This window comes from Pristis pectinata, chromosome 19 (genome assembly GCF_009764475.1).
Source record: "Pristis pectinata isolate sPriPec2 chromosome 19, sPriPec2.1.pri, whole genome shotgun sequence".
Classification (NCBI taxonomy): Eukaryota; Metazoa; Chordata; class Chondrichthyes; order Rhinopristiformes; family Pristidae; genus Pristis; species Pristis pectinata.
In genome coordinates this window covers 41486789-41504708 of record NC_067423.1, presented here as the reverse complement: position 1 = coordinate 41504708, position 17920 = coordinate 41486789, and the positions used below count along the sequence as shown (strand labels likewise).

The following is a 17920-nucleotide window of genomic DNA, read 5'->3' as shown; positions in this document are numbered from 1 at the left end:
GCTGGTACATGCATGTACCAGCCCCATTTAGTTTTTCCCAATTCTTCACTCTGAAAGGGACCACAGGTGCCCATCAGCAATAGTTGAGGGAGTTTGTTTCTACTTCAGACTTGACCAGTGATAGAGCAGGGCTAAATATTTGATGAGCTGCCTCTTGAAGTGCTAACAACTAATCTCGACAACTAATGTGCCCAATTTCAGAAGAGCCTGTGGTCCAGGTTGCACCTGGACACTTGACTTGCCATCCTATTTCTTGCAGGATTTTGTGTGCAATTCTTCAAAATTCCCCACAGAAATGTTGATTCACTCTCATAGCTATTGGATCTGAATCACATAGCATTTCAACATCACTACCATGTTGTGTGGTCAGGATTAAAATTTGACTATTGCATTCTAAGCAGTGTTGGCATTTGGAATATTTTTTTACATAAAATTTGAGTTCCTAGGGAGGTGCAACAAGTGGGGAATGTACAATAAATGGGAGGATGTTGAGTGGTGTGGAAGAGGGAATGTACATCCACAAAACCGTAAAGGTAACAGTTCAGGTCAGTAGGGTCGTTGAAAAGGCTTGTGGGGTTCTTTCCTTCACCTGAGGCAGGCAGTGTAAGAGCAGGGAGTTAATGCTAGAACTGTGTACAACCACAGGCTACAGCTGAGGTACTGCATACGGTATTGGTCACATTGCAGGAAAGTTGTGATTCCACTGGAGAGACTGAAGAGAGTGCAGAGGCCGTTTCCAGCACTGGGAAAACTAGCCATGAAGAAAGATCAGAAAAGTTAAGATTATTTTCTTTAGAACAGAGGAGGAGACATTCATGAGATGCGTGTAATTATGAGGTATTGGTTTATTATTGTCACTTGTACCGAGGTACAGTGAAAAGCTTGTCTTACAAACCGATCGTACAGGTCAATTCATTACACAGTGCAGTTACATTGAGTTAGTACAGAGTGCATTGATGTAGTACAGGTAAAAACAATGACAGTACAGAGTAAAGTGTCACAGCTACAGAGAAAGTGCAGTGCAGTAAGGTGCAAGGTCACAACAAGGTAGATCGTGAGGTCAGAGTCCATCTCATCGTATAAGGGAACCGTTCAATAGTCTTATCACAGTGGGGTAGAAGCTGTCCTTAAGTCTGGTGGTACGTGCCCTCAGGCACCTGTATCTTCTACCTGATGGAAGAGGAGAGAAGAGAGAATGTCCCGGGTGGGTGGGGTCTTTGATTATGCTGGCTGCTACATCAAGACAACGAGAGGTAAAGACAGAGTCCAAGGAGGGGAGGCTGGTGTCTGTGATGCGCTGGGCTGTGTGCAGGGTAGAGTAAATAAGGATATTTTTCCATTAGCAGAGTCAGAAACAGAGGTATGGTTTTAATGATAGAAGATTAGAGGGGAGATGCTGTTTTTTTTTCTTTTTAAAAAAAACAGACACGAGACTGCAGATGCTGGGATCTTAGCAAAAAAAACTGCTGGAAGAACTCAGTGGGTCATGCAGTATCTGTGGAGGCAGAGGGATAGTTGATGTTTCCGGTCGAGACCCTGCATCAGGACTGAGTGTAAAGGGGAGGTGGCTGGTATAAAGAGGAGCGGGAGGGTGGAGGTAGGAGCTGGCAAGTGATGGGAGGATCCAGGTGAGGAGGGGTTGATGGGCAGGTAGGGGAGGGAGGGGCGCAGACAGCGACAGAGGCTGGGAGATGATAATGGGTTCAACAAGGGGTTGCAGGTTATGGAATCTGATCAGAAAGGAAGGTGTTGAGGGACGGAGTGGGTTAAGTGTGTGGGTGATAGATGGAACCCAGGTGGGGAAGGGGAAAGGAACTGGGTAACGGGTGGGTGGGTGGTTGGTTGGAAGGACGAGTGTGTGAGCGAACCGTGGCTGGATCAGGAGGAGTGAGAAAAGATCAGCAGGGGAGTGAGTTGCCTGGAATTGTGTTCATGCCATTAGGTTGTAGCCTACCTAATACAAGGTGCTCGTTGCTCCTTTAAAACCCAGAGAGCAGTGGGTGTCTGGAACTCACTGTACCAGAGAGTGGTGGAGGCAGAAACCCTCACCATGTGCACAGAGTCACGACCAGCAGGGCTCTGGGCCCAGCGCTGGACGGTGGGATCAGGCTGTGTAGTTACTCTGTTGACCAGCACCAGCATATCTTCTGATTCTGTACTGATATTTTGTCATCGTGACTTACTTCAGAGTCATTGAATGTTGTTCTTTCACCACCATTGGGCATCGCTATCAAATATGTTTTCTCACTCACGTTGCCAAAGAAAAACGTTTAATTTCATGATGTGGTAATGCTCCAGTAATTTACGTAGTTCCATATGTGTTCTGGGATACACACAGCACAGTTACAGCATTGTCCAAGGTTTAAAAACAGTTGTTTTTTTGGGAGAAAAGCAAAGATACTGAAGTTGATAGGAAATTATTAATTCAAGCGGATTTGTAGTGTGGGATCAGTGTGGCTGAAATAACAAAGTTAAATATTTATGTATTAGAGTCATCACTACTGATGAAGGAAGTAACAATAATAACTATTTATGTAGTTACTTTAATGTAGCAAAAAGCTACAAGGGACATCATTGTTATCTTCATTTGTGTCACTGAAATCTCTATATCTGAACACTCCCCTCCACTCTTTCAGCTGTTCACCTTTGAGGTTCGACACAGTCATAATAATTGTTGCAACAAATTCGTGATAAATTAACATTTTTCTTCCAAATGAAATGACATTTCCAATGTTCTCGTCCCCTCTCTCTCTCTCTCTCTCTCGTCCCCTCTCTCTCTCGTCCCCTCTCTCTCTCGTCCCCTCTCTCTCTCGTCCCCTCTCTCTCTCGTCCCCCCCCCGCGCGTCGTCCCCCCCGCGCGTCGTCCCCCCCGCGCGTCGTCCCCCCCGCGTCCCACCCCCTCCCTCTCGCGTCCCACCCCCTCCCTCTCGCGTCCCACCCCCTCCCGTCCCCCCCCCCCCGCGCGTCCCCCCTCCCCATTTATCATGCCCGTTATATGACTATTTCAGGATGATTGTGTTTACGCCTAATTGGGCAATTGCTCATAAATAATCTTTGATTGTTCACAGGAAGATTCACAGATTTCGCTTGCTGGCTGTTATCTTACTCTGTGCTGCTCTTGTGATGACACCCCAGTGTTACTGGGCCTCGTGGTTTTTTGTGAAATGCTGAACACTGTGCCCTTTCCCCAGTTCTGGAGTCATTGTCCCTAAGTACTCCATTCCAATGACCTAATCCTGAATCTTGATCTCCCCTGATGCGTTGACTTGCCCTTACCTCCGTGCCAATCTTCTGGCACAACTTTCTACCACCCAACTCTTGCCCCACTCCCGGCCTGTTCGCTATCATTTGGTCTGGACTTGGACCTCTGCCTGCACTATCTCACTCCCAAGTGATGTGACTGTGGTGAGGGTTGCTGTGGGATGACGTGTGTCTCTCGGGTGTTGGGCACAAGACCAGGGAAGCTGCCTCTAACTCCTGTAAACACAAATTCATATTTGTAGCCCATTCTGCTAGACTTGGTGACTTTGTAGATGGTGGCACTGAATTATGTATCATGCATTTGACAGTGCTGCCTCTGTTGACGGTTTGAATTGCATTAATGTGGCAGTGCAATTAGGACGAGGGCAGTATAAGCTGCCCGATAATTTTTGCATGCTGCTTTGACAGTAATCACTGTCATTTATTGATTTCTCAGGCAGGTTTTGACAAATCGTGACACTGACCCAACAAGCCCATCTCATTTGAGTTTTAGGAGACCATGTTTCATGCTGAATATTTCAAATGCTGTGTTCTATGCTCTTAATACTTTACCATTGATTCCTTCTGTATTTAATCGATTCAGTGCATTTCTGAAGTATTTGCTTAGATTAACAAGGTAAATTAAGAACAATATTCAGGCATTTACATTTGAAGTTCAGTCAAAATTGGCAGCAAAAAATAGAGGAAATTTTGACTTTTTTCTTCCACTAAATCAATTGACCCACTTCACAAATTATCATGTTAGTATTTATTACTGTCTCTCAGGGCAGTCGCTTTATTCTTTCTTGATTTGTCAGATAGTATTTGTAATAATCAATTCATTTGCTGCTGGTTGTAATGTGCAACCTAACCTTCCATAACATTACGATAAATGGTGTACATGGATACTCGTGCAGTTAGAAGCCCAACTGTTGTTACTAAAGCCAAATTTCAAAGCAGATTAACACGCAAGTGTGATGATAAAGACAAGACCTATAAATTAAGAAATGTGGTGAAACCAGAGCTTAAATGAGATTCTAATTTTCATTTGAATAGCAAAGGACAGGGTAGTTCAAGCCCGCCTTGCGCCCTGTGTTCCGTGCAGTTGAACCAGCATTGAAGTTGCTATTTATATTTTAATTGCATTAACTTTTAATAACTTGATAAACCCGATTTTGATCTTCTAGAAACAAAGGCCACAGTTCTGTTAGTCATGTTGATTATTTTCTGTACCCGTCCACGATGTTGTAAAGATCTGTGTGCGTAGATTACTAAGGCTCCTTGAACCATATTGTCTTCAGGTTTTTATCATTTAGTTAGAACTCCAACCTATCCTTTTTGCCATGAAGACCACTTACTGCATATTTGTTTGCTTTGAAATCCATTTCCCACTCATTCCTTATTTGTTTAATCTGTTAATATTTTGTGATTAAATACTTCCAAGAAATGCACTGCTTTTAACGCCACCTATTTTTGTGTCTTTGATGTGAAGGTCCAGTCCCAGAAAATAGTTGCTGTTCCTCAGAACCAGTCATGTTCAAGCACTTGCTACATAACTAAAAATAGAATACTGTACCAGGATATCATGTAATTTTTTTAAAACAATAATTGATATGGAGATATAGTTTCATAACATTGAAAGTTACAGCTCACCGTAGTATTTCCTGCAGTGTGGTTCTGTGAGATGATCAAACAATAGGAGATCTTCCAGTATCAAAAAAGGCAGAAGAGATTCAGGTCTGGGGCAGTATCCCCATCGAGAGCTTTCAACCGACATGTTAACCTTTAATTCCCTTCTGCCGATCTGTTGGACAATTGTGCACTTGCAATATTTTCTGTTTTCCCTTTGGTCATTTTGTTGAGGAATGAAGGCCGATCAAACTGTAACAGGAGCTGTACATTGATCACATGGTCGTGCTAAAGAAAGTGAGCACAGTATGTAGTCTCACATTCTAATTCAGTTCTGAGCAAGGGTCCACTATCAAACGTGTTGTACTGTCTATCCAACAGTCGTTAAACCAAAACCCGTCTCCACATTCGGCTGTGATCGGTCCTGTGCCAAAACATGAAGCTTGGGATTTGCTGATCAACGTTTATTCCATAATCAGCACAATTGAAGACGATCTGCTAATGTGTTTCTCACTGTTTGTGAGACCACTTTCTCCTCCTCTCAGCTATCCCATGGGATCGAGGATGACTCGCTCCCCTGCCAGTTGTTTGGGTTTTGGGGTGGCTGACGAGGCCAATGTGGGAATCACGGTCTCTTCCACACACTAGGTTGTGTACCAGTTTTCAACGGTATTTGCCTGTTTGCAACAGTTGACCATATTTCAAAAAAAGTAATCCGTGTGGGTTATCTGGGAGCATGAAGGTTTTTGTACATGTGAACCCCTTCATTTCAAACAGTGAGATTAAAAATTAATATGACATTTTCTAGAAATGGAGAATATGGCTGTAATTTTACCAAAGCAGCTATTATGAAATTTGTTAGCTGATATGATGCAAGCGTGAATTCCTTGGAACAGCAAACTTCAGGTTCTAACACACATATAACTTAATTTTTTTCAGGTTATCAAGACTGCTTCTTAGATTGCCTGCACTACGACTCATGAGTTCTGCCATCACAGAAGAACTGTTCTTTGCCGGACTAATAGGAAATGTGCAGATTGACAGTATAATACCTTACATATTGCGAATGGAAACTGCAGAGTACAACAGTCAAATCACAGGGTCTGCAGTGTAATTTAACACCTATGAACAATCATAGCAACCTGTTGGAAGCTTCTTCGCCTTCACTTCAACAATGAGGGACAATTGCAGGTTGTTCATGTACAAAAAAAAAATCACGGGGTAGTCTTTAAAAGAGAATGAAAGAAAAACAATTCATGGGGACTAGACTGTGAATATTTTTCATTGATGAATTGTGCTTGACAGCAGTTGTAATAAAAGAAAAGTGACCATGAATGAGCCCTTCCTTTTTTTAAATTGTTAGTTTCTGCAGTTTGCAGAATGCGTGTACAGCTTGGGTTGAAAATGCCATGATCATATATTTGTTTACCCCAATTTTTTTTAATTTTTATAGGACTGTATTTGACTAAACAGTCATTTGAGAACAATGGGCTTGTTTAATGTCTCGGTAACATATTGATAAGGCACCAATGTTGCATGTCTGAGACTGTTCCAGTATATAGCATAACATTTAGATGTAGATCCAGACACCTTTTTGGGCAAGTATTGGGCAACTATGTGAATAGCTGGCAAATTGTCTTTATCAAATGAATGTGTCATTGTATCTGGTAGCTTAATTTTATTGATATCACATCTGTATCCTTTTTGATGAATAAGAACATAAGGAAAATGAGGAGACAAGACAAATTATATTTTGCAGTGTTACCATGCAAAGCTAATGTTAGATTTAGTCATCCTGTCCATTGTAGAGTTACATAATTATAAGTGCATTGAAGCACACCTGATCTTCAATGGACCGTCAACCTGGCCCAATTAGTATACATCCTAAGGAAACAGTCTCACTTCTATATTGAAGTCACGCACAGAAGTACTAATTAAAAGGAAGCAAATTTAACTCAAATTGGATGTTTTTTTTAAAAAAAAAGCAGCTGTAAAAAAAAACCTTACTGTAGCACTTTGATAGCTGTCGAGAAACCACCAATGCAAAGTTTTATTCCCATTAAATATCCCAGTTTCTTTCCCCGCCACCCCTCCCCCCACCCCTGAATTTTGATTTTTCAGCCATTACCCTGTTTAAAGTCTATTAATACATCGTAGAATCTGGAATTTAGCAGGCAGAGGGAGAGAAATGGATGTTCCTACTTCCACAAAGAATACCAGTGGCAGATACCGTAAACAGAAATTTGAATAAATGTTGCTATTTTCACATTTAAAATTGCTGGAAAATAACCTTTTTTTTCAGTGAAAGGCCCAGAAGTCTTGGCCTGAACACAATTTTCTTTGTGCTAATACCTCCTGAGGCATAATAATTGACTTCAAGTTTATGTTCCAATAAAATGAAAATCGTTGCTAGGTATTTAGTCTGTACAGTTACAGGTTTAGCCAGTTTTAGTGTTGCGCCAATGTTTCTGCTGCATTACAGTGGAAACTTTACCTGCATCAGAACGTTTAACGGAATGTCATTTGCAAATACATGTTTTCTGTACGAATTGTGGTTTACAATATTCAACTTTAGAGTTTTATAAAATGTCCTGTTAAACACTTGGAACTGAAAGAAATGCTAGTATTGAGGAACTAGAGATTACATCGCCTGTTATTTTGTTGGATTTCTTTCGCTAACCGCTTTCCTTCCTTTGAAGGAAGCCTTTTCCATTCAGCAGTCGTAATCTGCTGCTGATTTCCATCAAGTTAGAATCTGCGTTGTATTTTTTGTTTGAAGGTAGGGTGAGGGTTTTATTTTTTGGTTTGTGAAGTCAGGTGGGGCGGAAACTGAAACGGTATCAAATGAAACTTCTATTGCTAGCTTTCTCACCAGCTTTTGCAGGATAACTTAAGTTGACTATTTTGTATAAAAAGAAAATATATAATTTAAAAATCATTTTTGTGTCTGATTCTTTAAGCCCACTCCTCTCTACCCACCCCTGTGCTCAAGGCTCTTGTATATTTCTAAAAACGTGTCTACTCTTTTCAGGGCGCATTCAAAAACCACATAGAAGAATATTAGGTCAATGTAATTACTAGATTCTATAATTAATGAAAATGTGTTTCTTACATAAAGGCTTGACAAACCCCCCTGGAGCAAACATTGGTGATGTGAAATTGCACCATTTGATTCATCCACAACTAACCGACAGAAAGGATGAACAATTCATTACTTGAGAGACGCCTAGAAATGCAGGTAACAGAGGAAATGTAGCACCTGATAATTAGTTGTTGCCACGACAATCAAGAATTGGTATCATTTTCCTGTGTTAGGGGACACGGAAATGACTTGCTATGGCTGATTGAAGCTGTGTATAACATTAGAGGCGCTTACTATATATTATACACACAATGAGGTGTAGCTTATAGATAGTGTGTTCTCTGGTTTGAAGTGCTTTGCATTCCATATCTGTATAGTATACACTAGTGATATAGCTCAGTGTCTATACTGTCAGTAAGCCCCCTCAGATATTTCCTCCAGTGTGCTTTTTGTATAAATGCTCCTGTAAATGTCTTGAAATCAGACTACAAGTGTAAATTCTATTTTGGCTGTATTTTTTTAAACAAATTGTAATTGATTTTATTAGGAAAATAATCTGTGATGTTTTACTTGTTTGTATATAGCTACATGTTAGGATGATGGCAATAAGATTCTGAGTATTAAACAGCAGCAAAAAATGAATTGTGTGTATTTGTGTATGATAAAAACTTAGTAAACTAAAACTGGCATTTCTGTATTTTGTTAGTGATTTTCTTAAGGAAACCAGTAGCTATTGTACAAAAAGCAAAATACCGCAGATACTGGAAACATGAGTTTAAAACAAAGTGCTGTGTACCCTGGAGACGCAAGAGATTCTGCAGATGCTGGAATCTGGAGCAACACACACAAAATGCTGGAGGAACATGCACCCTGAGCATGTCAGACAGCTGGGACTAGGATGGCAGTTCATGCAACTTCACTGGGCTTAGCGCACTAAAGGAGCATTTCATGTGGTGAAGTCAACTTTGTCATTCAGTTAAACTCTTGAGTAATCTACTTCACCTTCCCTGTAGTGCTCCAGGATCCACAAATAACTGCCTGACTTAAACACACAGCTACAATTCTCTGGGATACAGAATTCCTAAGACTGTCAATCCTCTGTGATGACTAACTCCTTATTCTCCTTATTCTGAAGCTAGAGGCCCTTGTCCTCAATTCCTCAGCATTAGGGGGTTACACCATTAGAATTGGATGTGTTCAATGTGATCATCTGGCCTACTAATGAATCTCCATAACTGCAGCACTGTTAATCTAGTTGCGTCATATTAAGATGAGTAGTGAAAGATTTTAAGGAGCAGATTTAAAGAAAACATAGAACGAGTCATTGTTCCGTGTGCCTCAGGGTTGGGTTTCATTCGAGGCCATTTGATAGATAAAACCAACTAGATTTGTGCGAGGAATGCCTATAGTCCCACATGGAGCTGTTAGGATTTACTACATAACCTCCAAAGTTCTGAACACTTGTGTAAGCATGGAGAAATGCAATAGTCCAAACTCTTCAGAGGTCCTCTCTGCTGATGTTTTGACTGCTGGGAAACGTGCCACTGAGTTTTCAGCAGATTAGAGCTGGTAGTAGGTTCAATGACACCATTCATTTCAGTGAAGAAGAGAGTGGCTGCGGTGGAGAGCAGCGAGTTAGAGGTAATTGAGGTTTTTAATCAATTGAGTTAATTTACATATGAATTGATTCCCAATGTGTTTTAATTGTGACCAATATTTTTATGATATTCACACTTAAAGATTATAGACAAATATTTAAATTGAGTGTTGACAGTATAGTAGTGTTGAACACTGGCTGTCAAAACATTTTGTTTATGGTCGGAAGTGCAGGACTCATCAGCTTGGAGAAGCTTTGTTGCTGACAGAACAAGCCTGACAGGTAGAGGAGGAACAGCAAGCACGGGCAGCTTACTGCTCCCAGGAACACAGAACACTACAGCACAGTACAGGCCCTTCGGCCCACAATGTTGTGCTGACATTTTATCCTGCTCTAAGATCTATCTAACCCTTCCCTCCCACATAGCCCTCCATTTCTCTATCATTCATGTGGCTATCTAAGAGTCTCTTAAATGTCTCTAATGTATCTGCCCCCACAACCTCTGCCAGCAGTGCAATCCACGCACCCACCACTCTCTGTATATAAAAAAAACCCTGACATCCCCCTTATACCTTCCTCCAATTACCTTAAAATTACATCCCCTTGTGTTAGCCATTGTTGCCCTGGGGAAAAAGTCTCTGACTGTCCTCTTGATCTATGCCTCTTATCAGCATGTACACCTCTGTCAAGTCACCTCTCATCCTCCAAAGAGAAAAGCCCTAGCTCACTCAACCTATCCTCATAAGACGTGCTCTCCAATCCAGGCAACATCCTGGTAAATCTCCTCTGCACCCTCTCTAAAGCTTCCACATCCTTCCTATAATGAGGTGACCAGAACTGAACACAATACTCCAAGTGTGGTCTAACCAGAGTTCTATAGAGCTGCAACATCACCTCGCGGCTCTTGAACTCTATAACCCCTAATGAAGGCCAACGCTCCATATGCCGCCTTGACAACCCTATCAACCTGCGTGGCAACCTTGAGGGATCTATGGACGTGGACCCCAAACTTCCAACTAACTGGCAAAACTTCAGTGAAGTTCATGGTAAAGTGCAGGTTCTACTGTATTTCTTTGTTCAATGTGTTCACCTTCATTTGCAATTCTCCAAATCGTGAAACAGTCCTTGCCCAAAGGGTGATGTCAGTGGGATGCAACACCTCTCTTTTTTTTTAAAATCTCTTCCCCCTCCACCATCCAGGAACCCACATAAGTCTTTTCAGGTGAAACTTGCACTTCTAATCTGGTGCTCACAACGTGCTCTGCTGTCAGACTGGCTGATCGCTTTGCAGAGCATCTGCTATCAGTCCACAGGGATGGCCCTGAGTTCTTGTTGCCTGCTGCTCCCACTCTGATCTATCTGTCTGTGCCCTCCTGTACTATTATAATAATGTCCGGTGCAAGCTGGAGGAACAGTGACACAGTGATGCAGCAGCTAGAGCTACTGCCTCACTGCGCCAGCGACCCGGGTTTGATCCTGACCTCGGGTGCTGTGTCTGTGTGGAGTTTGTACATTCTCCCTGTGACCACGTGGGTTTCCTCCTGGATGCTCCAGCTTCCTCCCACATCCCAAGGCCAGTTAGGGCGTGTTGGTGAGTGTGGAGAATAAAACGTATTGGGGTAGGATTAGTGTAAGTGGGTGGTTGTGGTTGGCATGAACTCAGTGGGCCAAAGGGCCTGTTTCTGGGCTGTCTCCCTCTAGGGCTCAAAGTGTGGCACTGATCTTACTTGCTATTTAAGTAACAGGTAATAATGTCCATCTCCTGCGTGGCAGAATCCAACGGCATCATCTTAGTTTTCAGTGGCATCATCAGGGTAAAATCCTCTTCCGTACAGCACAAAGCAGTCTGTGTGATCAGCATCCCATCACCGACATCTAAGGTTCACAACTTCCACTGCATCAGAGCTGCCAAAACTTCCCTTCACGTTATCTTACAAACCTGCAACCGCTGATACACGTGTGGCTGGGAACGTCATCCCTGAGTATCATTGTCCTGATCACTGCTCCTTCAATGCTATCTCTAACTCCAGGACCTCTCCCCTCCACAGCTTTGTGCAAAGCTCTTGCTCAGCAAGTGGCAGTGTTGAAACTGAACCTCAACTCGAGGGCAATGAGAGATCAGTGATGTATACAACCAGAGAATGAATTTTTATGCCTCCATTACAGCTCCTCCCACCCAGTCTCTTAGCAAGGACGCGATCCCTTTTTCTCAATTTCTCTGCCTCCGCCACATCTGCTCCCACGATGAGGCTTTCCACTCCAGGACATCCGACAACCGTGGCTTCACCACCACCAACACCGCCCCCCCCCCCCCCCCGCCGACTGGTGGAGAGCTCGCATCCGCATCTCTGCCATTTACCGCACCTCCGCTCTCACCCCCACCCCTCCCAGACCCGACAGGGTCCCCCTTGTCCTCACATTTCATCCCACCAGCCTACATATCCAACATCATTCTCTGCCACTTCCGCCATCTCCAACGGGACCCCAGCACCAAGCATATCTTCCCCTCCCCACCCTTTTTCTGCCTTTCGCAGGGACCGCTCTCTCCGCAACTCCCTAGTTCTCTCCTCCCCCCCCCACCCATCCTGCTCCCATCCCAGGGAATTTCCACTGCCCCCGCCATAGGTACAACACCCACCCCTACACCTCCTCCATCCAGAGACCCAAACAGTGCTTTCAGGTGAGACGGAGATTCACCTGCACCTCCCTTAATATCATCTACTGCATTTGGTGCTCCAAGTGCGGCCTCCTCTACATTGGTGAGACCAAACGCAGACTAGGTGACCATTTTGCAGAACACCTGCGCTCCGTCCATAACCGCGATCTGCATCTCCCTGTTGCCATTCACTTCAACTCCCCCTCCCACACTGTCACTGATACGTCAGTCCTCGGCCTCCTCCACTGCCAGGAGAATTCCAAGCGCAGACTGGAGGAACAGCATCTCATTTTCCGTCTTGGAACCTTGCAGTTTAAGGGCATGAACATTGAATTCTCCCACTTTGTAATCCCCACAAAGCCACCCCCCCCAGCCCCCCAAAACCCATGCCTCTTTTCTTCCCTTTCCTAACCTATCTCTTTTTCTACCCTTTTTCCCTCCTTACCTGTGACCCATCCCCCGGTGGATCTGCTCTCCCCTCCTCCCCCGCACCTGCCTATCACTATCTCTTACCTGCATCTACCCATCACCACCCTGTGCCCACCCCACCTCCCCTCTTTTGTCCACCTATCACTGCTCTGCTTTTCCCTCCTATATATTGGGCCTCCCCTTTTCCTATCTTCAGTCCTGAAGAAGGGTCCTGAACCGAAATGTTGACCGCCTGCTTTTCTCCACGGATGCTGCCTGGCCTGCTGAGTTCCTCCAGCATCATCATGTTCTTCATCTGGATATTCCAGCATCTGCAGTCCTTTGTTTCACCAGTGGTAGTATTGAAGGGTCCAACAATTCAGCCCATTGCAGTCAGAACCTGAATCCACAATTTCCAGAATATCACTATTTAAATGGGACACTTGCCATGAGCTCAACACTTATCCCACAGAGGGCATCACTGAGAGGCCAGACCAGATTATCTTGATGGTTAAACCCACATTAAGATTGTGTCTCGCTTCTGGTCTCTTTCCAGAAAAGGGTTTACTCTTGTTCTTTGACCTTGTCTTCTCCTGCTCACTGTTTCACTGAGCAGTGATATCAGTGGCCTCATCTACCAATGCTGTTGTAGGCAGATGCATCAAACCACAGATAGATTGGCGCGGATGAGGTCGAGTAGATTTATCCTCGTTGGTTCACTTACTACGTGCCACAGTGATGTCCTTCAGGACCCATCCAGCTCAGTCAATGATGGTGTACCAAGCCACTGTTGGTGAAGAACACTTAAGTCCCCATCCAGAGTACATTCTATGCCCTTGCTACCTTCCTCAATGTGTTGTTCAACGTGGAGGAGCACTGGTTCAGCAGCCGAGGGAGGATAGTGAGTGGTAATCAGAAGGTTTCCTTGCTCACGTTTGACCTGATGCCACAAGACTTCATGATCTCCAAAGTTAACATTGAGGACTGCAATGGCTACTCCCTTCCACCTGTATACCACAGTACAGCCACTTCTGATAGATCAGTCCCTCTGATGGGCCAGGGCACACCTGGGTGTTGTGATGGAGGAGTCTGGCACGTTTACTGTAAGGTGTGATGATGTCAGACTGTTGCTTGACCATGCCTTCGGACAGCCTTTCCAATTTAGACATCAGTCCCCAGCAGAGAACTTTGTGAGGTCGTCAGGGAGCAAGGGACTTTTCTCTGTCCAAAGTTCATGCCCAGGAGTCCATCAGGTTTCATTCCTTCTTGGTAAAGGTCCAGCTGAGTGGCTTTGATCTGAATGAAGAAACTGACGGCATCGTGGCCAAGTTTTCAGGTGATTTAAAGATAGGTGGAGGGGCAGGTAGCGTTGTGGAGGTAGGGAGTCTGCAGAAGGACTTGGACAGGTTGGGAGAGTGGGTAAAGAAGTGGCAGATGGAATACAGCGTAGGGAAGTGTGGGGTTATGCACTTTGGTAGGAAGAATGAAGGTGTAGACTGTTTTCTAAATGGGGAGAGAATTCAGAAATCGGAGGTGCAAAGGGACTTGGGAGTCCCAGTGCAGGATTCCCTAAAGGTTAACCTGCAGGTTGAGTCAGTACGATGGCAAATATGAAGGCAAATACAATATTAGCATTCATTTCAAGAGGGCTAGAATATAAAAGCAAAGATGTACTGCTAAAACTAATAAGGCGTTGGTCAGATCACATTTGGAATATTGTGAGCAATTTTGGGCCCTATATTTAAGGAAAGATGTGCTGGCCCTGGAGAGGGTCCAGAGGAGAATGATCCCAGGAATGAAAAGGTTAATGTATGAGGAGCGTTTGATGTCTCTGGACCTGTACTTGATGGAGTTCAGAAGGATGAGGGGGGATCTCACTGGAACCTACCTCACACTGAAAGGCCTGGATAGAGTGGACGTGGAGATGATGTTTCCATCAGTGGGAGGGTCTAGGATCCAAGGGCACAGCCTCAGAATAAAGGGACGTCCTTTTAAAACTGAGATGAGAAGGAATTTTTTCAGCCAGAGTGGTGAATCTGTGGAATTCGTTGCCATGGAGGGCTGTGGAGGCCAAGTTTATTGGATGTACTTAAGGCAGAGATTGACAGGTTCTCGATTGGCAAAGGGGTTAAGCTGGGAGAATGGGGTTGAAAAAAAAATCAGCCTTGATTGAATGGCGGAGCAGACTCGATGGGCCGAATGGCCTGACACTGCTCCTATATCTTATGGCTTGCTAGGTCACTTCACAGGGCATTTAAGGGTTAACCACAATGGTGCATCTGGAGTCACAGGCTGGACAAGAACAGCAGATTTCCTCTCCTGAAGGGTGTCAGTGAGCCAGGTAAGTCTTCCAATAATGTGGTTCTTTTCCCATGGTCGTCATCACTGAGACTACTTGGTTGGTTCCTCCTCCCCCAAATTCCAGAGTATTAACAATTTAAATTCTGTAGCTGCCATGGTGGGATTTGAACTCTGATTTCTGGATTATTAGTCCAGGTCTCCAGACTACTGATGACCTGAGCACTGTGCAAGGTATCAACCATCAATGCAGCCTTGAAGAGCTGGGATACAGGCATCCAGTCCTCGTGCTTCTTCTCTAGTGATGGGGATGGCTGAGGGTCATCTATTCTTCCCAGATCTTCTATTATTATTGGGATGTTTTTAAGTGTCTTATGCCATGAAGATCAATCCAAAATAATTATTTAGAATCTCTGCCATTTCTCTATTTCCCATTTTTATTTTCACAGTCTTGTCCTCCGTGGAGGATGCTGCAAAATATCCTTAAGAATAACAGATGGGTTAATTTCAAATAGCAGGAAGGAACTTGTGAAAAATCTCAATCACACGGGATAAAATATTAGAGAAACTTGCAGGGCTGCAGATGGACAAATCACCAGGACCCCATGGTCTGCATCCAAAGGAAGTGGCTGCAGAGATGGGGGACACATGGGTGGCTGCAGAGATGGGGGACCCATGGGTGGCTGCTGAGATGGGGGACCCACTTGATGTTTGCAGAGACAGTAGACCCATTGGGCCAAAGTTTTCAAAACTCACTATATTCTGGGAGGGTACCAGAAGACTGGAAAACATTCAATATGATCCCCTTGTTCACAAAAGACAGAAGTCAAGGAACCATAGGTCGGTTGGTTTAACATCCATTGTTGGCAAAATGCTGGAGTCAACAATGAAAGTGGAAATTACTAATCATTTAGGAGAGCTGACCATAATCAAACCCAGTCAAACATGGTTTTATGAAAGGTAAATCATGTTTGACAAATTTACTCAAATTGTTTGAGGATGTAACAGGGAGAGTTGATAGAGGGGAACCTGTGGATGTTGTGTATTTAAATTTCCAAAAGGTATTTGACAAGATGCCACATAGGAGGCTAGTGCATAAATTAAGATCCTGAGGTCCTGGAGGAAGTGTGTTAGCATGGATTGAAAGCTGGCTGTCACATAGAGTTTATGGAATAAATGGGTCCTTTTAAATGGGGGGATGTAACCAGTGGAGCACCTCAGGGATCAGTTCTTGGCCCTCAGTTGTTTATTATTTACATTAATCACCTGGAGGAGGGAACGAAATATGACACTTCCAAGTTTACCGATGATACGAAAATAGCTGGAAAGGTGTGTTGTGAGGAGGACACTGTGATTTTGCAATGGGGTGTAAATAGATTGAATGATTAGATGGAGTTTAATGTGGGGAATTGTGAGGTTGTGCACTTTGGTAAAGAGGAATCAAAAAGCGGATTGTTATCTAAATGGAGAGAGACTGCACGTGAGTGAAGTTCAGAGGGATCTAGTTGTCCCAGTGCACGAATCTCAAAAAGTTAGCAGGCAGTTCAGCAAATAATTAAGAAGGCAAATGGCATGTTGGCCTTTATTGTGAAGGGGCTGGTGTTTAAGAACAGGGAGGTTTTATTCCAGTTGTACAGGGTGTTGGTGAGGCCAAAGGAGAGTCACCAGGCTAATTCCTGGGATGAGAGAGTTGTCCAACAAAGAGAGACTGGACAGTTTGGGTCTGTGTTCCTTGGATGCTTAGAAGAATGAGGGGTGACCTTATTCAGATATATATGATCCAAAGGGGGTTTGACAGGGTAGATGTTGAGATGTTTTCACCAGTGGTAGGGTCATGAACAAGGCGACATAGCTGCAAGGGACCAGTCATTTAAAACTGAAGGATGTAGGAATTCTCTGCCCCTGAACCATAGAACCATACAGCACAAAACAGGCCCTTCGGCCCACCATGTTGTGCCATCCATCAAACCACCCTCATACTATCTAACCTTTTCCTCCTGCATATGCCTCTATCTCACATTCCTCCATGTACCTATCCAACAAACTCTTGAACCTGTCCAATGTATCTGCCTCCATCACCACCCCAGGCAGTGCATTCCATGCACCAACCACTCTCTGGGTGAAAAACCTCCCCCTGACATCTCCCCTGAACCTCCCAAATACCCTGTACTAGCTCAATGCACCCTATAATGAATGGATCTATATGAACGGTATGCAAGGCACGTTTTTCACTGCACCCAGTACAAGTGACAATAATAAACACGGCAGCGTAGCGGTTAGCGTTTGTACATTCTCCCCGTGTGTCTGCGTGGGTTTCCACCGGGTGCTCCGTTCTTCCCCCACACTCCAAAGACGCGCGGGTAGGTCCAATCTGGGTTTAAAATGGGTGGCGCGGACTAGGGTGGTGGAGACCAGATTACCAGATATACTTAAGGTGGAGAAAGATAAATATTTGAAAGATGGAGGAATTGGGGATTATAGGGAACTGGCACAGAAGAGGAGTGGAGACCAGCATAGATCAGCCATGATGGTATAGAATGGTGGGGCAGGCTTGAGGGGTCAAGTGGTCCTGTGCTCTTGTGTCCAGCATTTACTTTCACTACTTTTTAATTACCTGTAGAAGCTCCTACTGTCTGCTTTCAAATTATTTTGCCAATTTATTCTTGAATTCTATCTTCTCTCTGTAACTTTTTCTCATCCTCTGTTGGTTGCTGAAGAAAATCCCCTTGTATGCCTTTACTTTCAATTTGATACCATCCTCAACTTCTTAATTAGCCACGGAAACATCCTTTTTGACAGAGCCTTCCTCAGGATGGACGGTGGATCAGACCCTCCCTGCGCTGCTGCGATATCCGATGAGTCAACGGGATCACTCCGCTGACCACGCGGTGGCGCTGCAGGATGGCCCTGTCAGCTGACCTGGCGTCCTGGGCCGGGGCTGTCCGCCGGCCGCGGGTCGGCGCTGTGGGGCGGGTCCGGGCAGGGGCCAGGGCAGTCCGCCGGCCGCGGG

The 17920-nt window shown here is 44.3% G+C and overlaps 1 protein-coding gene across 8 annotated transcripts in view; it reads left to right on the top strand.

The window, feature by feature from the left end:
- nr2c1 (nuclear receptor subfamily 2, group C, member 1) overlaps positions 1-7807 on the top strand; it is a 92794-nt gene extending 84987 nt beyond the window's left edge. For all 8 annotated transcript variants that reach the window (XM_052033445.1, XM_052033441.1, XM_052033446.1 and 5 more), the window contains one exon: positions 5809-7807. In XM_052033445.1, the coding sequence (XP_051889405.1) occupies positions 5809-5983 (175 nt within the window). In that variant the 3' untranslated portion in view covers positions 5984-7807. The remainder of the gene's footprint in view (positions 1-5808) is intronic.
- The last annotated feature ends 10113 nt before the right edge of the window (positions 7808-17920 follow it).